Here is a 25,392-nt window from a genome sequence, read left to right on the forward strand (position 1 = left end):
TTGTTAGATTTTCTTAGTCTTACAGGACAGTCTCAGTAATACTTAACATTCAATTAAATAATATAGATACCATAATCTATCTCTAGGTCATACTACATATTCCTTTCATTTCCTTAGCCATATTCGGATTAAAAAAAAAACAAAAGTAAATCGCTAATCAAGTTTGGAAGTAGCAACAAAGACTGACATTTAAATCGATCCTGATCTGGCAGTGTCGCCCACGCCGACTGGTCGGCCTCGCAGCCTTTCCCTCGGTGACGCGGCAGAGGCCGGGCACGCACTAACACGGACCTCACGAGCCTCAATACACGTGCTACTAAAAACTGGTAAAAGGTCCACACGGAACAACCAGTGACAGTAGCCATAGCTGATAATGCAAGGGGTTTGATTGCACTGTCAGGTCATTTTCCTGTAATTTCAACATTTCCGCAATCATTTCGGAAACGAAAGCCTCAGGACAGAGTTTTGAAGGGAAAACTCTCTAACTCCACCTACATGGACTTCAATACGTATATGTGAGGTGTAGTAAATCACTATAAAATCCAACAATACCTGAGTGTTCAGTATGTAATAGAAACAAAAATAAGCTCATCGCGTCCAGTCCAGGTTTTATTTAGTCTGAGATTTATTAGTCGTTCCTATAAGTAGCAGCGCGAGTATGTTGTGCATTCCATAAAGTGGGTCTTCTGTCTGCACATTGTATGCTGCCCACAATAAACAGACACACGTCATTTACTACGCTGTGTGACTAACAATAATATCTATAATGAAAGTAATTTTGTATGGTCGATCAGAAACAGTTCCGGTCCAGTTTAAAACTTTGAAAGCGGACACTAACCTATTTATTGCACAGATGTAATTGAACTGTGGTTGTATTTCCTACTTTTATAACGAAGGTGAAGCCGAACAGATAACTATATAAATTTTTTGCACAGTAAACAAACGAACAAAATTATTAGATATGTACAGATCATTCATGATCCAAACGTATTATTCACTTGCACATAAAATTGCTGAAGTGTAATTACCATTATTTATTCATATAAATTTTACAGCGTGCTATCTAAATGATGATCACAACGAAACATCAATGTATGTTTTGGCTTTCCCAAAGTGAACATGCAATGATAAAATGTGTTCTAAATATAATGCCTTGCGGACATGGTTTACATCAAACAGCCACCGGCCATTTTCCCTAATGGATTTTAATTAATTATACATGAAAGCCTACTAACTATTAAAGTTATCCAATAGCTTTTAGCGTGTTTAACGTAACATCATCATTAATAAGGCGTATCGTGTGCTTTCATTCGAGACTGAGACTCGAAGTTTACACAGGTCTGAAGAGAAAAGCGCTCGTCTTTAGATGCGTAGAGACTCTCCCTTCGAATTAGTGGTTAAAGAATTCGTTCTAGGCGCTTCGCTAGAATGTCATAATATCGACCGTAGCGTATAGGCATGATAGTGCCGAGCCTATTAACCTTGAACGCAAATATGCTTTCACATGAATCATCCCCGTGTTTTGCGAGGCTTCTAAGGCGTAGATTTGTTTGTTTACAAGTGCCAACAGTTTCTCCGAATCAATTTATCCCATTCAACCCGTGTCCATCAATGTATTCAAAACACTTGTCATTGCGTGGTGCATACTCATCTAAAATTTCAGAATACGGTGTTCGTGAATTTTCCATGATGAATGGATACAGTTACAAGGTTTTTAAGATAGTGTTGAAAATACATATTACGTCCTCTCATGCAATATTGATTCTTGAATGTGTTACTCGATTAGTCGATTTAATGTTTCTCAAACATAATTGAAAGTGAATTCGATTCCGATGTTTAGTTAATTCAATTAACTGGCTTGATATAATTTAAAATGTTATGACTTGAAAAGAAATCATTTGATGTTCAGGAAGGGAACTATCTAATTTCTCAAAATGAAATCTGAAATGATGAAAGATATAAAGAATTATTCATATATCCTCAAGGCAAATAGCTAGTGCGGATGATGATGTTTGTTTACCATTCTCAAACGTATACAATTAGCATTATAGCGCATTATCAACCATATGAGATGTAGTAGAATAAAGATGGGGCCTATTCATATTCAGCTAGCCATTGTTAGGCTGCACGAGAAAGACGCAGTCTTTGAAAACATCAGCCTTCACCTTGCTGCGACTCACACGACCAGACGGTTTTATACTGCGAATATAAGGATTCCACGTGTAACGTATCTTTTGCCTTTATTCATGAAAAGCAAAGCAATAAAATAACTGGTTCAAGAATTTACTTTTCTACAGCATTTTATTTTTTGTATCTCCCAATAAAATGTCACTGGTCTCTGGAAAAGACTCGAATATTTTTTGCCAAGACTAGACCCATATTTGCGTATTTTTGCGAAATGAATTCTTATCGGAGAAACTGGGTGAAGTCGTTAACAAGTAGTTTGTAATATCAACTAAAATCCTAATCAACATTTTAATAATATATTTTATTTCATTAACTGATAACTCCTATGTCAAGGTTAATTAAATTAAATACATACATATATTTCTAACATAAGTTCCTGCAATATTTTCCTGAAAACAAGTTCTGATTAAAATATATGGCTTTGACATGGTAGTTTTTAAAGTTGCAGTAATAATTATTTTAGTATTAATTAATGCGAAGCCTATAGTTTCCAACTGTATAGTAAGGTGCGTTCCTGCAGATATTACGTTAAGTACAGTATGCCCTAGATTGAAACTCCGGGTTGCTATGTAGGTACTAAGAAATTCCAAGTGGAAAAACCGAGTGAGCACTTGCTCAGCAATCGAACTTTCGATCTCCGGACCAACGAACCAGTAAATAATATAGTTGTAAGAGTAAGCTGTATCTCCAAAGAGGATACAAAATTTCGCACAACCGTACATTTATGGTAGCGAAGCCCGATACCAGGAATCAACTGATTCGGTTCCTGGCTAGATAGGACAGATTTGCAATAAGTACTTATTGTTCTAGTATTGTCAAGTGTCGTTGACTCATTGTAGAGAGGCGTGTTCATAATTATTTCTGGCGGTATTGCCACTTCGTTCGCTTCAGGAATATCGATTCGTTTTAGTGTTTGTTTCTTTCTTATTAAAAATGTAATGGTTTCTGGTAGTTTGTAGCAGACACTGTTCATAAAGATGTTATAAAACAAACTAGCGACATATACTTTTTTATAACATGATAAACTTTTATAGCTGAATTAGATAGTGAAACATCTCCATGTTATTTTATTTATGTTTTAATTTAGTTAAGTTACGTAGAAAGCGGAAACTACTTCAATTACGTAACAAAAAATCTGATGTTAAGTGGACACGCAGCGGTGGTTAGGTGTGATGTTAGTACCAAAAAAATCGTTTATATTGCGTCTCCGTCCCGCAACGAAACTGTTCTCCAATTCTCCCTGAAGGCGACCGGCAGCGGTTGGCGCGGAGTGAAATTTTGGCATCCGTCCTACTCTGCAAAATTGTTACATAACAATGCAGGTATGCGCCCACTCTACAAGACAGGATGTTTTGTCGATTCTATCGATATATCCAAGCCATTCAGTGCACACTGCAACTTTGTGAACAACCATGACCTTCATTGACGACATGGTAACATAAAAATGAAAACAAATTCTTAGAAGCAAGCTACCGCGAACAACAGCCGACACGTCAATAAAAGTCCATCTTTGGATTGTGGCTGAGTATTTTGCTACATTAAAGCCATAAAATATCTGTTATGTACTTAATAACATATTGTTTAAATAAAACTGAGCAATCGTCTTGAATAATAAAATAAGGGTTCATGTTGAATATTGACAATGAAACGTTCTATCATGAAGTATACTTGTGTTGTTGGGTTGTCTCTGGATTCCGTTAAACATAGGCTTTGCGGGTATCGTGTCAGCAGTATTAGTGACAGTGGCTTCTTTCTCGGTATTCAGTTTATGCCATACGGTGAACGGCGGCGTCGTAAAGCATCTGTTGTGCCTATTATATTGCAAGGTTTCTTCATCCAAGCGCCCTCATTCCAACTGCAAACTACATAATATACAGTTATAGCCTCATCTCTACCTGTTTCTATGACAAATGTTTGAGGCTGTTCGCGAATTTATAGTGTTTGCCGTTTGTGTTATTTTCTTTGTCATGTTTACTGATTTGTCACCGTATGAACCATTTTAATTGTTCGTACGTTCAAACAAACATGACGGTTGTGCAACTGCTGTATTGACAGATCTGAATTATCACAATGATCCGGCGATTTTGCGCTACACAACCTACGCGCTGAAATGCAAATTGTGTGTATGTAATTGTATTGTAGATCCATGCTTTACTGTGTGAAGTTTCGCTATCATTTATTGTACCTGCTAGCTGCTAGGTGGACAGTTATAACGATGCACGCTGTAACACTAACCGTGAGAGCCCACTTTGTGTTCATTAGGGTAAATACGCCAAATGTCGGCCCCCTTAGCGATTTTCTGATTGCGGTTCGCTATAGCACCGTCAGTTTCCAACGAAAGATAGTTTCTGATGCGGTTTTGGATAGTTTGATTAATCTATGTCATGTTTATAGGCATAAGATTGATATTTCTACGAAAAGAAAAAAGTAATAAGACTTAGATGCGTCGAGAACAGAAAAACCCTAAAGTCGGCCATTCACGGCCCAAGGTCGGTTGCGTTTTTTCCAAATGTCGGCCAGGTATAGGCTGTTTTAAATTAAGGCAGTGACAAATATTATTAACATGATTTATTTTAGCAGAATTATAATATAATACTAAGTATACATTTGTAATTGTATTTGTTTAATTTATAGTAAAATATTTTTTTGTTTCCCCTAAACAAAAAAAGTCGTATTCACGACCAACCATTTATATTTTTTAAGCTAATAAGAACGGTTTAATAGATAGCAAGTATCAAACTATAAAGCTACCATAAACATGCCTACAATACTGTCAACTCCTACATTTAAACTTAACTCCTATACGATATAATGAATTATAATAAATAAATTATTTCATTTTGAGAAAATGAAAAAATATAAAAGTATTTTTTCATCAGCCTGTATAGTGGCGCTTGAGTTCGAGGCTGGTCGACATTACGATTATTTACGATTCTAATGTCGGCCCCTATTTCTTGTACCTTATTTCTCGAGATTCAACTAATATCACCCCGGCCGTTATTTGGCTATTAAACGTAAAATAGATCTGTTTGCCTATAAGCTTTGCAAATTCTCTTGTTAAGCCAACGGAATTAGTACAATAGGAATTTATAAAATAGACTGCATTTGCTTTAAGTCGGCCACGGCCGAGACTCCGGTTTTAAGTCAAAACTGTTGTGCTAATGGCGGCCTCCTATTTTTCCTTGAAAAATATACGCAAAACGCTGAAAAAACTATCTTAAAATATAGTAAAAATAACCCATTAGTGACAATCAAGCTTAAAACAAAAATAAATAAATGTTTTATCGTTCTAATATCAATCCCCAAAATGTGAGTATTCACTTCGAGTAAGCTACTTTACGTGCGAATTTGATGTTTCAACGGCGCAATCGCTACTGACGCTCAGTATGAGAAGAGTAAGTGACAGAATCGGATAGTAACGATTTGTACGTATAGAGTATAAACCAAGGTTGCAATTCGAGGAGCAAAACTAACACTTAATTACCTTTTGAATGAATGCAAGCTGAAAATGTACAGACGGCCGAAGTTTGGGGGGAGGCCGACATTTGGCGTATTTACCCTATACTGTTCTCACTGCCGTTACTCGCTCGAATTTTGTTACACCTATAAATTATTATTTAATAAAACGGTTATCGCATAATGAATAGCATATGTCTGACAACTCTTTCAAAATACTCGTATATTAAACGGTAACGCTACTTTTGCCGTCCTGGGGCCATGGACATGAAATTTGACATGAAAATAATGCCTCTTGCATTAATGAGTCTGTTCCAGTGGCACGCTATATACGCACTTAATCACCCGGCAGTTGTAACTATGCCGTATTCCGCATTAGATATAGAATTTAATATTGTGGTATTTATACTGGCTATACCTTTGCGTAATTCGTAGACTATGATACGAAATCTGAGTTGCGAACCACTTGTCGGTACATTATGTAGATATTATAGCGACCAAAGGATCATGATCCTGTACTAGAGTACTGTATCGTCACAATCTATATCTACCGTGTGGTTGAAAGTTTCCTATTCATTTTTAATGTATCTAATCAATAAAGCTAATAAGAATGGTATTGAATAATTTTCCTTGTTGTAATCAATTTTGTTAATCGGCAGTTGCCGATATACTGACAGAGTTCTGTCAGTCTAATGGTCGGGTAAGTCTGTAATTGTTGCCTCTGAAGGCCTTCCTTGAAATCTACAGCGCCTGATCATTAGCCCCACCTACTAGTTATTTAAATAAATGTGTTTCGGCCGACTAAGAATTAATCTAAGTTTTAAATAATTTACTTTTAATATAAGCAGTCGTTTGAAGTCTGCATTTTTGCTTTTGCACAAAGTAATGACCGCATTATACCTATATTTCCCGTTAGATACCGTACTACACTCCCCAGGCCAGGCTACGTTTGCCGGCAGTTTGACCGCAATCAACCGAATTGGGTATGTTCTCAGAAATGTGAACGACTTACATTAGCCGCTCGATTTGGACGTGGTACTCCATCTGAACACCCTGCTTGTTTGTGTAGTTCAGTCGTCATAAAGAGGTCAACATTGCAGAAACATTTTTATTTGCAATGGATAAATATATCGAGTCCATGAACTGTGTGCCAGTTGCGGTTAACAAACAGATCCATCAAAAGATCAACCGTACGCATTGAGGATACTTAGAAGCTGTACACACAAGGTGAACTAACCCGTACAGTTTATCTACAAATGGTAAAAGCAATAAGGCTGATTTTAGAAGAGCAATTATGATTCTCTCCAATCGTGAATCAAACGCGAGCCACCTGTGCAATAAGTAAACAAATCGCTTGTACTCTAGGGAGTCGTCGCACAAAGAAACAGATGGTGTAAACCACAACGCTGGGGGTCATTGGTACAGAATCATCCTACCAATAATAACCAGACAACCCACCGCGGTTTTATACGTATTTGGAATGTCTAATAAAAGATTTAATGTCCTTTTTGTCACAAAAGAAATTAACCAATTGATGTTTCTATGGTCATATTCTGGTCTTAGTTTAATGGGGACACCATCTTGAAAAGTCAACAAATTAAATTAAGTAGTAGTTAAACTTCGTCTGCAATATTTAGCCATTAGTCAATACTTATCTTAAAAGTAGCTTTACGATTAATCCTGAGTGTCAGATATACATACTTAAGTTACGCAATATTTCACCCACTTCGCCAATAGGTTACACTAACAGCAACTTTGCGGTAAGATCCTTTACGCAGAACACTCCTACGTTCTTGGCTCATTTAATAAAAAGCTGCTGACCCATTGTTTTTGTTCAGCATGACTCATAAGTTCCTTAACTTGATACGAACATAATTGCTAGAACAGTATAAGGCGGTATAATATTACGTGAGTATATTGTGGTCTAACTAACTAACGTGCTAGCATGGCTCTTAGTCGAATTGCCATTAGGGAGGAACCGTCAACCTTCGTTATTGAGGCGTCAAAGTGACCTTGCCGAGTCAGCTTGATACGGCGATTTAACATTTATTTATGGTACATATTTTATTTGCGAAATCTTCCGATCAATACACAACGTAACATTGTTTTCAGTTCTAATTGTTCTATAGATAAGGTTTTAATACTTATTTGTATGATTTCTTTATTCTTGTGATTATGTTGGAACTTTTCCAGCAATACTTTTATAATAAGCAGTCAGAAAATGTTCATTTAAATATATTTTCTTTATGCAATACACACATTTTACATTCTTCGTGCATTCATGAAATAGCAGATGTTATGACAAGAGTAATTATAGTTTCAACTTCACCTGTCCATACACTTTAAATATTGCTTGATGTTGTTTGCTCATGACGAAAGACTGAAGAGATATTTTTGGTCCAAATCTAATAACATTATTAAAAGAATAATATTTATTATCATAAAAATGTGCAAGATAAGAATATCATTTAGCAGTAAACCCAGTTCCAGTTAAAACAAAAATTTGGATTTTCCTCGTAACATTTTGTGTATGACTTGTTTTAGGTGGAGCTGTGTGGAACTGAAGACTGGTATGGGCGTGCGGTGAGACGCGGAGATCTAAACCAAGATGACGGAGGGAGAACGGCAACAGAATGCAGGCGGCACCAACGCGGCGCCACAGCACAGGAAAGGGCACAGGTCGGTCAAATATCTCAACATTCTAATGGCTTTCTTTACCGCATTTATAAATACTGAACTGGCTAAGCGACACTCTGTGGCGTGTGACAACTTTCACTCATCCTTTCTGAATAATATCCTAACAAAACAATACAACGTCCCACTAAACACAAACGATTTTTTCGATCACAATGTCAAACCGTATTCCGAATTTTCGCTCGTCATAAATAGAGTTATTTTGGCCAGTATTGTTTCAGGAGCCCGAATCCGGCTGCCAACAACACATTGGACCAAACAAAAAAGCTTTCTATTTTTATCCGTAACTTCACTGAAACATAATTACGTGCATGTCGGATATGTCTGTGTTAAATCGCGATTTTTTGCGCTTTGTAATGTACTCTAGTGATCGGCGCAAATCTGAGGATAAATAGGTAATTTATAAGCTTTAAGAGTGGAATGTGTATCTATGCACTGTGTAGGATTCACCATTACGTGTGTACTTGTGATTCATCCCACAGAACCCAATTCTATGAAATAATATTGATGTTTCTATGCGCTCCGGTTTACTAAAGTATCTTTCACGATATTATTGTGATGACCCACTTACTCCTCGTTTCGATTGCACTTTGCTTGGTTGCTTTTATCACTGTTGAATTAGCTTTATTACTCTTTGTTCGTTGAACTTTTGGGTCGTTTGATTTGATAGTTACAGCTGTTTAAGTTTATAAGGAAACATTATATCATAGTCTATTTTCAATTGCAACGAATTTCTTATCGCCTTTGTCATCATAATCTTTACATTTATGACGAAATTCCCTAGATTTATCTAGCAGATCCACATCTGTTTTTGGGAAACAATCATCTTTGTGTGATATCTTCGATACTAATTATTACATTATTTTTTCCGTTTCGTTACGTAATGCAATGAGGTTGACAAGTTCCTTCCCGGTCCTCAATTTCAATGATCCTATTATTCTACCGGCTTGAACTCCTTTGAATTTATACAATTGTTATTGCATCGGAGAGCACGTTAATGTCGGTCCTGCGCCTGATCTCTTTCCGGTCGTGTCGGATTGCCGTCCCATCGGGTTATGAGAGTGAAGGAATAGGGAGTGCACCTGTGTCTGCGCAAATGCTCGTGCACTATAATATGTCCTGCGCAGCTGGCTGATCTCCTTAAGTGAGAACAGCCGCCGTAGCCGAAACGGCCGTGGACGCCATTTATTATTACAATTGTTTCATAATGAGCCTCGCAATACAAACGAACAAGTCGGTTTGTTAATCGCAATTATGACATACGAACGTATTGGATCATCACATCAATAGGTCCTTTATTGTTTTTAATTAGAAAAGGAAGCAGATGCATCGAGTTGCAAATTGAAAAAGTGTAAGTTAAGACCACCACCACATTCACTCTTTACCTTCCCAATGAACATTGTTTTCCCAAAGGCGCGTTGCACATCCTGAGTAGGTCTTGTGTATATTATGTTTATGTTAATTTTTACCTAGTTCCACTCAAAACAACACTTCTTGAATTTCTACATATTACGCTGTGACTCATCTTTTAAGGAATGTATTTCCCGTTATCGACTAAAGTAAAATGTCTCGGCAAATGTTTATGGTACCATTGTAATGAATAAATTAATATAATTTATGTATTAGGTACATCAAAAGGTAATTTTGTTTTATTAGAAAAATGTTCTGGTTTCAGACTTTCTCAATCAGTCTGTTTACTGTCTCTATGCATCATCTTCTCATACAGAGGAGGAATATTTTTGGAGTCTTATATTAGTATGTATTTTAAACTGCAATATGTACCACCAGGTACTTAACGTATGAATACGCACCTAATTACATTACTTAATTGATATTACCTACGTTTTGATAATTATCGTTTTTTAGTCATTGTTTACCTCCTATCTACCCAGATAAGAACTGTCTATTGAGGATCGTTTAATCATAAATAATCATCAAAGATAGTATCGACACTGATATCTGTTGTATATCCATTTCAGCAGTGACTCATTTTAATACCTGTGTATGTACACTCATGAAAAATAGAGATAAACACTATTATCAATACATCTACCTGGAATAAAAGCCATTCAGCCGAAAGAGGAAAATATTTATATTTTACAGATACTGTCAATAAGCGTTATCTCACGTGACTGAGTAAATATAGATATTTGATAATAGTTAAACGTATAGGTGTCTTGAAGGCCAGTTGTAATGAAATGTGTATTCCGCATTGAGGCTAGTGGGCTACGAGACTGACTGCATAAATGTGTGACTGCAGCCATGTGCATTGCATGATGAAGCAACGTAGTATTCAACTTCATTACAATAGTCTTATGTTGTTATGATAGAGTCGTCAATGTTTTTATACAACCAGATGTTATCCAAATAATTGTGACTGTACACAAAAACTGATAGTACTATAATTGCATCACGATGTTGATGGTTCCTGCTATCAGTTGAACTGTCCACAACATTACCTCATGCCACCTGCTCGAGTGGAACAAACAAAATCCTCTACTCCCTTAGAAGATAACGTCGTACTCGTCATATCATAGATAACGTATGGTTTGCAACACCTGGCCCATATTCGTATACCTAATCGTGCTGCTCTGATATCACCCAAAGTAGACAAAGCTTTAAGTTTAGTCATCTTAGTACTCATGTCAAGTTTGAGCACGCACCACGTTAATCTGCTGCTCTCGTCTCATGCTGTAATTTCAAACTCTTAGAATAAAACCTTATGTACCTGATGTATGAAATATTTAGTGCTCGTGTCTCGTCAAACCGAAACTTTTATTCAACGACTGTGACAGTGAAGTGATCGTAACTTTCGTGCCATAATGTCGGAAAACCCGGAACAACTTAAGTATTTATTAGACAGGTATTAAACTGTGTTTTTTAATGATATTTTTTTGTATTAGCACATCAGTTTCTAAGTATCCATTCAATCATGCGATTGCTTTGTCTGTTTGTAAACAATGCTCGCTGTGCAACGTTTCCCACAGTTCTCTTAGCACTTTCCATCATGAACAAAATGCCTGTGTATTGCTTAGAAAATTTTTTTTTAGATTTATATAAAAAATATCGAAAATGAAATCTCTAGGAATCCGAATCGCTTCTGGGCATACATTAAGGATAAAAGAGGTGGTTCTAGTTCATTCCCCGTCACAATGACTAACGGTACTACAGTGTCATCAGATGGTTTTAAAATTTGCGAAATGTTTGCCTCTTATTTTTCATCGGTTTTTAGCGATGCAAAAACGACCAATTGCACTCCTGTCTCAGAGTATCTACATAATATGAAGAACAACAGTCTACCTCTGACGGCACCCGTGATTGATCAAGAGAGCCTTTTAAATAAGCTGAAGTCACTGGATATTCGAAAAGGCGCTGGTCCTGATGGCATACCCCCTATATTTATTTCCACATGCGCGTCCGCCTTAGTACCCCCATTACTAATAATTTTTAACAAATCTCTCTCCACTGGCGTTTTTCCAGACTCTTGGAAAAGAGCAAAGGTCGTGCCGATCTATAAAAGTGATGATAATGATAACATAGTTAACTATAGACCCATCTCTATCTTATCTACTCTCGCAAAGGTTTTTGAATCCATGATTTGTCCCTACATCCAGTCTCACTTTAAACTTTATTTAAACGCTTCTCAACATGGGTTTGTAGGTTCAAGATCAACTTGTACAAATTTAGTTACTTTTACGGAAATGTTAGTGGATGCCGTTGACAGCGGCAAACAATTTGACGTAATATACACAGATTTTAGTAAAGCTTTCGATCGTGTACCCCACAGCATACTTTTGTACAAGTTATCGGCATATGGAATTACCGGCACCCTTTATAATTGGTTAAAATCTTATCTGGAAAACCGTCTTTTCTTTGTCGCTGTTAATGGTTACCAATCTGAGACTTACAAGACCACCTCAGGGGTTCCACAAGGCTCTCACATCGGTCCGGTTCTATTTAATATGTTCGTTAACGATATCCCTAACTACCTTCAGTTCTCTGAATGTTACATGTATGCAGACGATCTAAAATTTTGCAGATTAATCGAATCAAATGATGATACTGCATTACTTCAGAGAGATATCGACTCGTTAGCTCAATGGTGTACGGATAATGACATGGAATTAAACGTAAAAAAGTGCTACCATATGAAATACACTAGGAAAAAGAAATTCGTACCATCGGAGTATCGCGTAGGTCCTGTTGTTATCCAGGAAGTTAACCAAATTAGAGACTTAGGAGTCACCTTTGATAAAGAACTCACATTTGTACCTCATGTTGAGAATATCATTAAAAAAGCTTCAAGGATGTTGGGATTTGTTATTAGGGACGTTGCTGGATTCAGGCGCAGTAGCACAAAGATTCTGCTATACAATTGCATTGTACGTAACGTTCTAGAATACTGCAGCACAGTCTGGAGACCTCACTATGCCACACATAACCTAAGGCTGGAACGAATACAAAAAAGATTCCTTTGGCATCTGGCGTTTTCATCCGGAGTTGCAAAAAAGAAACGCTCATATGAAGCCAGACTTGCTCATTTTAAGATAATTTCATTGGAGAGACGTAGGAAAATCACAGATGCAGTTTTCTTATACAAACTACTCCGGTGCAAAATAGACTGTCCACAGTTACTTAGCAAGTTTAAATTCAGAGTTCCCGCTAGATACCCTCGTGCTCCTATCACTCCCTTGCATCCCCCACTCCGTAGAACAGTTCTTGGCGCAAGCTCCATCATTCCCCGGCTGTGTAAGCTATTGAATAGCTACAGTGATCTTGTTGATGTGCATTCCGACTCACTTGGCAAGTTCCATAAAATAACCTTCAAGACTGTATAAATTTTTCAATTATCTTTCTTTTTTCTTCATTTCTTTAGTGTTAAATTACTAACTTTAAAACATGCAAATATTTATAATTATTTGGCATTTGATCCATTTTTAGCCCACATTAAGGACCACAATTTAGTGCATGTGGCAAAATAAATTATTGTGATACATCGCATGCTGTGCTTACCTGTAAGAAATTGTTACACTTAGTTTATTTATAGTATAATTAATTTTGTAATATTATGAGTGTACACAATTGTTGGCGAGCCAATAAAGAAAAAATAAAATAAATAAAACCTTAGATTCCGTTACAAACAAAAAAAAAAATATAGACAATTGCCACAAATTACTGTGTATTGTGTAAACACATATTGCAGGCAGGTATAATATTTAATGTAAAATTTGCACACGCGTTATCCGTGTTTGTTATTCAAAATCCATAATGACAACTAATGGTTTAAATTACCGGATATGGTAAAAAGTATATCAAATAGATACATATGGTAGTACCTACAGAAATATGAACTCCTGTGGTTAGTTGAAATGGAACAAACCGACAAAGTAGCAAGTTAGATTATAAGATATGTAGTTTGTAGGACCATTTGTATGTAGGCTGGGTGACGTACAAACCATTTATCATCGTGAAGTCTGGCGTGACTGCTGTGACGGATATCCATATCGTGAACCTCACAACTTCTGTATGCAAACTTATGAGAACCCTAACCTAAATCTCAAACACTAGTTTTATAACTTCACGTTCTTGAACATTGCATGTCTCTTGTAGATATTGTTGTTATAAAAACTTGGCATTGAAACAGTACACCGATACTCAAGTATGCTGTGCTGGAAATGTATATTTTAGCCTTTAAATATGATGCAACTCATTCAAGGATTCGATACTCGAGATGTCACGGTCCGTGACTCATGGCTCACGGATGAATGATATTTTAGAGCAGAAATATTTTCCCTAGCCCACTCGCTTTTGAGTCTGAAGCGTGTCAAAAGCTACCCTAATGAAAACAGTTGCAGATCTGCCTTAGTGGGCACATTGTAGGTGTCATTTATACATATATTGTGGGTGAAAATGTATTGTATTTTTGTCTGTATAGGGAAAATTACTATATTAATCTGTGTGTGATTAAAACATCAGATATACACGAATTATTTGTAGACATGCCATACGTTTTCAGTATTCATTTCAGATCTTAAACGTTAAATGAACAGGATGTGAGAAAGTAATCATGAGATGATTTTGTTTAAACATTCTCAAATTATTAAATACTAGCCACTGGATTAGAACACATCTTCTAAAACAGCGGATGAATGAATCTGGAGATATTGAATTTACATTTTCTTTTCAGGAGGCAAGAATCAATGTACGCCATGACAGGGCTATACGCGGAGTCAGGGTGCGCGGATGGCGCTGGCGACGAAGCCGGGCCAAGCACCCCGCCGCACCTGTCCCACCCTCCGCGGGAGTCTGTCAAGTGCCACAGCCGAAACCCTTCGGCGGGCGTGGTCGACAGGTGAACTAAGATCTTATATTAATAACAGCCTATCAAACCCGTCCTACAAAAAAATTGGAGATATCGTAGTGTCAATCAGGCACGATTCACAGCTTGAGCTACATATTAAAGTGTTATCACACAAGGTCCAGGTGGACGTCAGGGGCAGAAACTAAAAAAGTAATAATACACACCAGTCGGAAAGTTTCTCCGAATTACGTTCTCTCTGTAACCCAAACCGTGCTCCCATTGTGTAGTATTTTCAAAGAGATGGATACGTTTGCGCATTGTAGTAATGTTATGACCACTTGTGCGCTCATATGACACCGGAACTGAAGAACTCGTTTATTTACGAGCGCACAGCATCACTTAAAATAACATTTCGAAGCGGATCTCATACCGACACTGACAATAGTGTTTATACTGGTGCAGACCGTACAACTACTACACTGTTGCCAATGTCAAGAGTTAGATGACCCAGTAAAAATCAAGAAATACCTGTCAGTACAACGGCCTACGCACGCACCATTAATAGATTGTTTAATATTCTCAACTACTATAATTTCAAACATTGAATCAGGTACAGCATAAATACATACAATGTAATTACAGGAACTAACAAGCGTTTCCCTTCTATTTATAGAGATCGCGAGCGGGACAAGGAAAGAGAAAAGCCTCGGCAAATGTACCCAGAAATATTAGACATTCCTCATGACGCAAGAGATTGCGGCATCTTGTCGTGGAGGCCGCTTTTCATTCAGAGATTTTCTAGTATTAAAGTAAGTCTGATTTATTCACATTTGTCATAAACGCTTATTTATCCAAACATATTCGCTATATCTTAACCTAAAAAACTGCTATTTGCTCAACTACAGCATGTTTTGTTCCAGGTGTTTGTATTTTTCCTTTCGTTCCTGGTGACGCTACAACAAGCGTTGAGCTCCGGGTACATAAACTCTGTGATCACGACAATTGAGAAGCGTTTTGAAATCCCATCGAGTCTGTCGGGGCTCATCGCGAGCAGCTACGAGATCGGTAACGTCATTACCGTGATCTTCGTATCGTATCTCGGCAGTAGGAGACACATTCCAGTTTGGATCGCAGTGGGTAAGGATAAACAAATTGAACCGTTTTCTATACAGTCTCCTTTCTGACTTATGCATTATCGAATCTTATTGTAGCTCTTTGCAAAACTTACGACCTAACTTAGGTCTATGGATTTTTCAACTAGCCTTGACTGGTTCAATTTAATAGCTTCTTTTACTGCATTACATGCAGCAGTAGAATAATTTGCCAATATTACATATGCAACAGCAGTAACAAAATATTTATACGATGTATTATTTTAGGTGCCGTCATTATGGGCATCGGGTCGTTAGTGTTCGTCGTTCCGCACTTTATAGCGGAAGTGAACAGCGAAACTTTGATGAACAATAAATCTGATGATAACATCTGTCGGTTGCCACGTGCGTTGGATCAGGATATGGGCGGCTTGGGGAGACTCTCGCAGGGATTGCCACCTAGCAACCTGAGACCAGATAATTGTATAAAGGTTCGTAAAATTCAGCTCCTCAACTAAACCAAATATTATTTATTGCATTTCATGTCCTTCTAATCAAATCAAACTTTGGAAATTAATCAAGCTTTTCTAAACTACAATTTCTACTCAGCAACAACAGCTTCAGCTGACAGTTCATACGTTTTCTATACTCAAATGCCTTTGTTATACAAAAAATTTAATAAATATACTATCGAGGAAAGATCTTTTTCTAATGAATACATGTATTCTAACAGAGTTCTCCGAGCACATTCATGCCGGTGATGGTGTTCATAGTGGCACAGCTACTGCTCGGCTGTGGTGGCTCGCCACTCCTCACGCTTGGCACCACATATGTGGACGACCACGTGCGTCCGGAGTCATCCAGCATGTATATCGGTAAGTTGGAAATAAAGGGAATATTTTAGGGAGATAACTATGTAAAGGTTAATAAGTTTCCATCGAAATTTCTGGGCCACAGTGGCTTACTCAAGGTCAAAGGTAAAAGCTAGCGAAAATCTAGGATCTCATGCGCTAGAAACTCCATACATAGGGTTCGTCTGTTCCGCTTATAAAACATGTTTGAGATTATCTCGCAAATAGCATTTTCTTTACGGAAGGCTTATAGAACTACGAGGAAATGTAAACATTAAACCCCTGGTCACAGCAATACTATTTTATAGTTCCCAGTATTACGATGTAGATTAGCGATGTGGCGGTGGTGAATTCGTGAGGCGATTCAAAATATTTTCCTATGACTCAACTTGTGTTTTTCCAGCAAGCCTCATTGTCCGTCTTAAAAGGCTTAAGGATGATGATAAAATATTTTAATTGAGGATGACACTATATCAATCAGATGCTAGAATTTTGTCCAAACTTATTTTGTCACTAAATGTAGTCTCATATACTGAATCTCGATGTGTTCTCTATCCTCGACTTGTAGTAAAAAATTACTGTTATATTCTTGCAAAAGTTCATCAGGACTTACCTAAATGTCCTACCGTCGGGAGAAAAGAATCTTTTAATAGAAAACTAGGATGACGAGAGGGCTTTTGTTTGTGACAAAAATCTGCTTAGACATGAAAGCCACGTAAATATCTATACATATATAGGTATGTATAATAACGGCGGTAAACAGTTATCGAGCGACTGACTACTTGATTGCCGATCAATAGCAGCGATTAACGACATCGGGTCATATTCTCTAAAGCTAATTATAGTTACAGCCATCTGCGGCAAGCGTTCACAAATATAAGCCGTAATGAATTCACAGTATTCACCAGCCATAGCAGTGCAGAGGTAGACAAGGTGCAAACCTCATCAATTATTATTATCACCCTTTGTTAACTTTGGAACGACTTCAATAGTGTTGTGTCGTGACACTTATTATAGCGCCGCGTGTCCTCTTGGTATCGTCGTTGCATGTCTTTATTTTCATGCGTTGTCACCCCTCGCATAAACTACGTACAGTCACTGAACTTCATTAAAAGCTAACACACCTCACATACATTTTTAAAACGTTCTAATAAACGTAAAAGCATTTTTTAAAACAAACATATAACTAGAGCAGCAATATTTCAATTAACTACTGTTTTCCTTAATTTCAGTCTGTTTAACAATTCTAACAATACTAAATAACAATATTGACCGTCTTTGTGTACATAGTGCGAGATAATGATGTTTACGTTAATATTTGTAGTATGCAGTAGGAACATGGAAACTACATAGATGCAACTATCAATATTGACTTAGGTAAAACTGTAGATATTGTAGGTAAGTGTTGTAATAATGAACTGGCGCACCTACTGATGAATCACACGATTATTCTTAATAGTTCACCTAGCAATGTAATGCCAAGATACTGAATAATATCATGGACACTTAGGTACACGACCTTCTCGTTACTATACGTGATTCATCGACACGGGGACGCTATAAAACTGCAGGATCCATTTATTAAACGTATTCACGTGAAAGTTCGATGAACCCGCACATGTTCTTTGTGATTTCAAAATAGAATGCTCTAGAATGATAAAGGTATGGACCGGTTTTGTTAGTAGTGTGGTTTGTAGCATATGACCTCAACAGTAGACAATAAGCGTGGTGTTTACCATAGCTCCATGATGCGTTAATACTGTAGTCCAGCTAGATAATCATGAATAGATTTTATACACTAGCTGTGATTGTTTAAGTTCTGACCATAGAGAAGCAATGATCACAGCGTTTAAGCTATTAAAACCTTAATTGATATTTATTATGCACATCATTATTTATTCAGAACATTAAAAGAAGGCCCTGACCCTCCGACCTTAAAAATAACACCTGTCCTTCCCTGACATGAAATTCTCTGAAAATTTCGTTTGGGGTGTCGCATTGAACGTTATTATTGAATACATTGTGTTAGGGCTAGCACGACCAAAATGCGATGCCTTGAAAATTAACCGTTGTCGTGAGCCCGCGCCCTTGACCTACTTCCTATCTCATACACGATGAGCTTACCTATAGTTACTGCAACTGTTCGCAAAAGTACCTATTCATATTATATCGCAAAGAAATGTAACATATCAAACTGCTCTCATATTTTTTCTTCTCCAGCTTTGATATCCGTCAAAGAAAATGGTTGTTCGTATAATATTTTATTTATTTTCTCAGTCTACTTTGTAGAGAGTGTCATCAAGGGGAGGGGTTTTAATAAGGCCCTCCGCGTTAAGACTCCTATGGACGCGACCTGGATTCAAGAGCCACTCGTATCGTAAGAAAGAGGCTTTATCGATCGATTTATATGCGCTTTATTTTTACTCTGAAAAGCGGTTTGTTTTTTCCACGTTGTCTTAAGATATCTTCGTGGTTCAGGTCAATGCTCAGATCGGTTAATCGACGGCTGACTGTGTTTTCACGAACATTTATCTCTTGCGCCAATCCGCAGAAACGCTTGACGCGTAAAAGTGAATGAATTTTAAAGTTATGGAACGAGCAACGCGCGCAACGAGCGAGCAACGCAATGTTTTCATAACACAATCTTATGTCACAACATAGGTTGGTACATGCCACACCATGAGTTTTTCAACCTGACATTAATTTCTATAATGAGCATAATTTAGTTTGTCGATTTAATCGTGTAATGTAATTTGGCTGTACTCGACCTTTGAAATATCGAGGTTGTAAATAATCGCAACTAGAGTAAATGGAGCGTACGGAAATATTTCTCACGCAAACCAATTTTGAGGGGACCATAAGTCATTGATATTAGCTGTGAAATCCGCGCCATTTGCAGCCGCACAAAACAAGAGTGACCTACTTTCCATAATATCGGCGTGCCGGGTGCACTTACTGCTCAACGCATTGCCCACGTCACAAAAGGACAATACTATGACATATCATTATCTCGAGTGACGTTCCTAATTGCTGGTTTCATAATATTAATCAAAACAACTGCCGCCGGTGTTCTGCAAACATGAATATGTTTGTGTCATGAAAATAATATCACATTTTTTCCTGCACATTTCAATTCAATTAATTTTTCCGCAACTGTTTTCTAGAAATGCCCTAATCAAAACATGGTGCAATTTAAACTTAATTTACCGAATCTCAGCCATATCCGAAGCCTTTAATAACATAATACGATCACATGTGAGAATGATTTGATAAAGAAGCTGAACACATTATTATTTTGTTTACAGGATGTATGTACAGCATGGCTGCTTTCGGGCCGGTCCTCGGATTTCTACTCGGAGCATATTTACTGTCTTTCCACATGGACTCGTTCTCCGGTACCATTATCTCTATAGGTGAGTACTCACACTGGAGAAAAACAAATAATATTCGTAGGACAATAATGTTGTATCTTGTGTGATAATAACTTATCACTACTGCGTATATTTTGATGAAGGCTTTGTCACATTGGTCATTGACATCTATCACGCATAGTATTTCATTAGATTACGAAAGCCCTGACTCATACAATTTTTATCTCCATTACAGATCCAGGTGATCACCGTTGGGTCGGCATGTGGTGGGGCGGTTTCCTACTTTGCGGGTTCCTTCTGATATTGGTCGCTATTCCCTTCTTCTCGTTTCCAAAGGTATTGGTTCGAGAGAAGGAGAAGATTAGACTGGTGGAAAAGGCCGCGGCTGCTAGCGGTGCTTCCACGTCTAAACCGGCAAAACCGCAGACAGACATCAAGGATACTGGATACGGGAAAGATATTAAAGGTAAACATCAAACAATTTAAATAAGGCTTCTTGACAGCCTATATCCTTCTTAATAAATTTACTTCTGACTCAAATGACCTAGAAACTTGAAACAATGTGCCATTAATTCATGATGTATACCTGGCTGCCAAAAGTGGGTAATGGTTTTTTAAGTAGTCTCCTGCCTATAATTGGGTAGTTGACCCCCAAAAATCGATTGGAAAACTTTTTATGAGCTGCGAAAACGCGATTTTTCATGGATCGGTGTCATTGATAATCTGTAACATCACTGCCTGCTGTTAATTGATCTCAATAAATACTTACCTAGAAATGAATCGGATTTATAGATCCTAAATGTATTTTATGAACAGGCCTTATCTTCATTATTTTTATTCATACATCTTGCTTTATTTGATAAAGTATCTATTATTTAGAATAATCCCTTGTATAATCCCCTAACTTGTCATTCACCAGATATACCAGTGTCGATGTGGCGGCTTCTTAAGAACCCAGTCTACGTAGTTACTTGCCTGGGCGCGTGTATGGAGCTCATGATCGTATCGGGCTTCGTCGTCTTCCTGCCCAAGTATCTGGAGACACAGTTCAGTCTCGGCAAGAGCCAGGCTAGCGTGTTTACTGGTAAGTTGTCTAGTAGCCATAAGGAGAATGTTCTCGTATTTCAAAGCAATTCGATATGGTTTCTGTTAATTTCCAACGTCATTAAAAATATTTGTGACATCATAAGATTCGACTTAATCAAACTCATAAACTATACCTAATTAGGCATGATTTTGATCGTCTCTTTGTTCAAGTATCTAATAGATTGTTTACTTAATAAAATCAATATTTGGCTATCTGCCATATCAAAAGAAAGTAAACATAAATAAAAATATTTCGTATAGCCTCGCCGGTAAACAATCGGCGTGTACGTCAGACATTTTCGCGATTTATTTTACAGAAATAGATATTAAACGCAACTGCATACTCGTGTCAGAGAAACGTGAAATCTGACGCAGCAAACATTGTTTTTTTTAAACATTTACTCTAAAATGAGGACAATCTTTTTTAAGTTATTGCACATAAAACCAAGCGCGGATCCAGCCCTCAAAAAAGGTTGTGGTCACAGCTACTAGAAAATCGGAACTAGAAGCGGCTACTAGAAAAGTAAAAGTCGGAGCATGAACATGCTCATTAAAAATTATGCAAGTCGTTTATGAACTTTTGAATGAAATTATTTCCTTTTTTCTGAGCATCAGGACTTTGGCATTAGGAATGAAAATAAACTTAGGAGGAAGTTGGACCCGATAAAAAAAATAGTTTCGATCCAAACCTATTTCAATCAATAACTTCTTGTAGCCAGTAAGCCAATATAGGGAGGGTTTGACGCATTTGGTACACTTCTCAACTACCAGTGGCGGCATAGCATCGGGTGGCACCCCGGGCTGCTACCTATTGAGCACCCCAAAAAAAAACTACAAAATAAAATTACCAATCTAATAATGCTCAAAAAAAACGTTTTTTTTTTTAAATATACATATCTAAACTCATATTACGCTCACTATCAGTTCCGTCTCTAGCTTATGTACCGGGTGCAATCATTACTAAAGCACCCCTATGTATGGAAAGATTGTGAGTAGTTTTGTTTTTTGCGCGAGCGTAGCAAGCCGGAACATTTTTAGATTTCGTCGTAGTTACCAAGTTATAAAACCAAAAGCGAAGACGTGGTATAAAACCGTATAAATTTGCGCGAGCTGAGCGAGCGCGAAATTTTTGAGTTCTGTGCCACAAAAATACCTATAGAAATTATAAAAAAAGCACTGTGAAATTAAGAAATTGTGAGCGTAGCGAGCGCAAAATTTTGGAGTCTTCGGACACGAAATCACAGAAACAAGTAAAAAAAAAGCCACTGCTAAGTAAAAAAACCGTGAGCGTAGCGAGCGCGAGATTTTTTGAGTTTTGGGACATAAAAGTACCTCAAAATCTAAAGCTGTTAGAAAAAAAATATGGTGATCTCGAATTAGTAAACAACAGTCATAAAATTAAATGCAACAAAAAAAAGTATTATTTTGTTCCCTAGTGTTATCATCAGCCTATCGATTTAAAAAAAAAACGTAAAAGTGTGTCACAAGTCTAGGTAATAAGGTTGTGGGCATGCCCATCGTGCCCATAACGGTGGATCCGCCCTTGCATAAAACTGACCTACCAACAACGATCGAAATACTAAGAAATCAAAAATGTTTCCATCCATTGTTTCTCTTAACATAATGAATACAGGCAGACTATAAAACGGCTACTAATAATGCCGTGCAGCAATTTATACACAATGCCTTAATCTTAGCCGACGATCTGATGCCGACATCGCTTGCGTCACCTATAACTGTTCATCTTGTGTACTTAGCGTTTTAAAATAGACTCGTATTGAGACTTATGCTATACTCATGAACATGTAAATGTTTACTCTTTACATAAGCCATCTGCAAATAATGGTTGTCATGCAAGATTGTCAGATCACATTGAGGAAATCTTATACAAAACTTGCACGAAGTCAGGTTTGACACTTTTGTTCCTGGAAAACAAGTGGATAGTGAAGACAATATTATGGTTTCTAAAAGTTCTTGAGCTAAGTCGCTTTTCAAGATGAATAAATCCTAGAAAAGACACATAGGCACAGAGTCAGAGGCAAAAATAATTATGGCATATTTTCATCTGTTCCTAGAAGCTAAAGCAAAACATACAACCAATCAAATCCCTGAAAATCTAACCAAAGACAATATCCATGTTCTACCATCATTTTGCAAGACAAACTACAAAGTCTTGTCAATATCAAGTATTTTATTTTACACTTGTTTCAGGTTCCATCGCGATCCCGGGCGCTTGCATCGGTATCTTCATGGGCGGTTGCTTACTCAAGCGATTGGAACTGCGACCGAAAGGCGCCGTGCAGTTCGTGCTCATATCCAACACAATCTGTCTGTCTTGCTACGCGCTGTTGTTCTTCTTAGGTTGCGACAACATCAAGATGGCGGGCACTACTATACCTTATACTAATCATAGGTATGCTATTCTATGTTGATACATACGTACAGACATAGTTATTTTGTTATAGATCCATTGTTAGCCTAAAAAATAATTTCGTGGGCTTGATTAATTGGCTTGGCATAAATGTACGCGTGGTCAATATATATTATTATTTCCTTTTCTACTTGACTCTGTCAAACAACCTTGACCTTTATTCGCTCCGGCCGCCTAGCCCGTTTGCCAAATTGTAAGGTCTCTTGTGCAATTTATATTTAAATCCTACTATTCATGTACCTTTACGATTAAATGTCAAATTATAATTACTTTTTTTATTCAATTTGAAATGACATTGATTTAATTATCTACCCAGTAACTTGGAGCCGTTCAAAGTGAACTTGACGGCGGCTTGCAACTTCAACTGCTTGTGCACGGAGACGGACATGGAACCGGTGTGTGGCAACAATGGTCTTACATACTTCTCGCCGTGCCACGCCGGCTGTGAGGCCTTCTCGTCGCGGTCGAACTTCACAAACTGTGCTTGTAAGTATACTGGGTAGCTATTACTACTGCAACAATTAATCTACTTTAGTTTTCGAGTTTGAAGGTAACAGGTTATTTGCGTCGTAATGGTTTTTGTTCCTAAGAGATGTTTTGCGCAACCAAAAATTTGGCACCATTGAAGCAACTGGCAATAACCTTTTTTCATATTGTCAAAGGAGATTCACCCATAGACACTTTGCCATATAGAAAACTTTCATGAAATTTATATTTTCCTATACACTAAAGTTGCTTCGTCCTACGTTGCAAATATTTAGCAAAGTTTTTGCGTATTTCTGTAACATGACTTCACCCCCAGGCGTGCACGAGACGGTCCGTGCCCCGGGCGTGGTGGTCAACGGCGCAGCCGGGGCGGCGGCACTGCGAGGCGCGGCCGACTACTCCGAGGTGACCGTAGTACCGGTAGCCACGGCCGGCGCCTGCAACCCGCCGTGCACCACTATCTTCCCCTTCCTCGTGCTGCTGTTCTTCATGACGTTCGTCGTCGCTGTCACCCAGATGCCACTGCTTATGATTGTCTTGAGGTAAGTTGTGTTTACAGTCGCGAAAGTTATGCGTAGCAGTATTCGTAACCCCACTGGCACATGATATCGGGACACTTCAGATTTTAAACAGCAAAACACCCGGTTAACCCGGTTTTCCGATAGCTAGTGTGTGTGTGATGTGGTTTAGCATTTTCTTCTCTCAACTTAAAAAAAACATTGTGTTTACAAGTCTAAGTGTAAACGTTTAGATTTGCGTTCAGTTATATTTATATAAATCTTTTATTTTCCCCTATGAACTTTATTGAATAAAAAAATTAGTCCTGACTAGAGTAGTTTGTGTATCTAAAAATAAAAATGCAACAATATCTTTGTTACAGATCAGTGAGCGAAGAGGAGCGCTCGTTCGCGCTGGGCATGCAGTTCGTGATATTCCGTCTGTTCGGGTACATTCCCGCGCCCATCGTGTTCGGCAACCTCATCGACTCCACCTGTCTGCTGTGGAAACAGTCCTGCAGCGGAGAGAAGGGCGGCCGGTGTCTTCTATACGATATCGAACAGTTCAGATATAGGTAAACCTTTGCTTATTATTTTCCCACTATTTAAATGCATACATATAGGTAGAGAGCTTCTAATAAGGCATCATTTACTTTGTGTGCAAAAAGTGATTTTGTCTGAACGTCTGAAGTTGTTTGTAATCATAACCCATTATGTTGATTTTGTACAGATACGTGGGTCTGTGCGGCGGTATCAAGATAGTAGCGCTCGGTATATTCATGGCGGACTGGTGGCTCGTGCGGCGTCGGCGACACCTCGAGACCGCGCCGCCGCTCGACCCGCACAAGGACATCGCCGGCTCCATCATCAGTCTTGATAAACGTATGACTAATTCTATTTTGATCTTCCATTCACTTGCTTTAGTAGCTAGTTAAAGTTAC

The 25,392-nt window shown here is 37.9% G+C and overlaps 1 protein-coding gene across 2 annotated transcripts in view; it reads left to right on the forward strand.

Moving 5' to 3' along the window:
- Window positions 1-25,392, forward strand: part of LOC124632261 (solute carrier organic anion transporter family member 3A1) — a 43,307-nt gene that overhangs the window by 15,269 nt on the left and 2,646 nt on the right. For both annotated transcript variants that reach the window (XM_047167067.1, XM_047167143.1), the window contains 14 exons: window positions 8,188-8,322; window positions 14,525-14,689; window positions 15,312-15,447; window positions 15,559-15,775; window positions 16,018-16,220; window positions 16,463-16,604; window positions 19,886-19,993; window positions 20,187-20,417; window positions 20,871-21,035; window positions 23,249-23,450; window positions 23,785-23,954; window positions 24,271-24,496; window positions 24,835-25,026; window positions 25,182-25,333. In XM_047167067.1, coding sequence (XP_047023023.1) covers window positions 8,252-8,322; window positions 14,525-14,689; window positions 15,312-15,447; window positions 15,559-15,775; window positions 16,018-16,220; window positions 16,463-16,604; window positions 19,886-19,993; window positions 20,187-20,417; window positions 20,871-21,035; window positions 23,249-23,450; window positions 23,785-23,954; window positions 24,271-24,496; window positions 24,835-25,026; window positions 25,182-25,333 — 2,380 coding nt within the window. In that variant the 5' untranslated portion in view covers window positions 8,188-8,251. The remainder of the gene's footprint in view (window positions 1-8,187; window positions 8,323-14,524; window positions 14,690-15,311; window positions 15,448-15,558; window positions 15,776-16,017; window positions 16,221-16,462; window positions 16,605-19,885; window positions 19,994-20,186; window positions 20,418-20,870; window positions 21,036-23,248; window positions 23,451-23,784; window positions 23,955-24,270; window positions 24,497-24,834; window positions 25,027-25,181; window positions 25,334-25,392) is intronic.

Source organism: Helicoverpa zea, chromosome 1, assembly GCF_022581195.2.
Source record: "Helicoverpa zea isolate HzStark_Cry1AcR chromosome 1, ilHelZeax1.1, whole genome shotgun sequence".
NCBI lineage: Eukaryota > Metazoa > Arthropoda > Insecta > Lepidoptera > Noctuidae > Helicoverpa > Helicoverpa zea.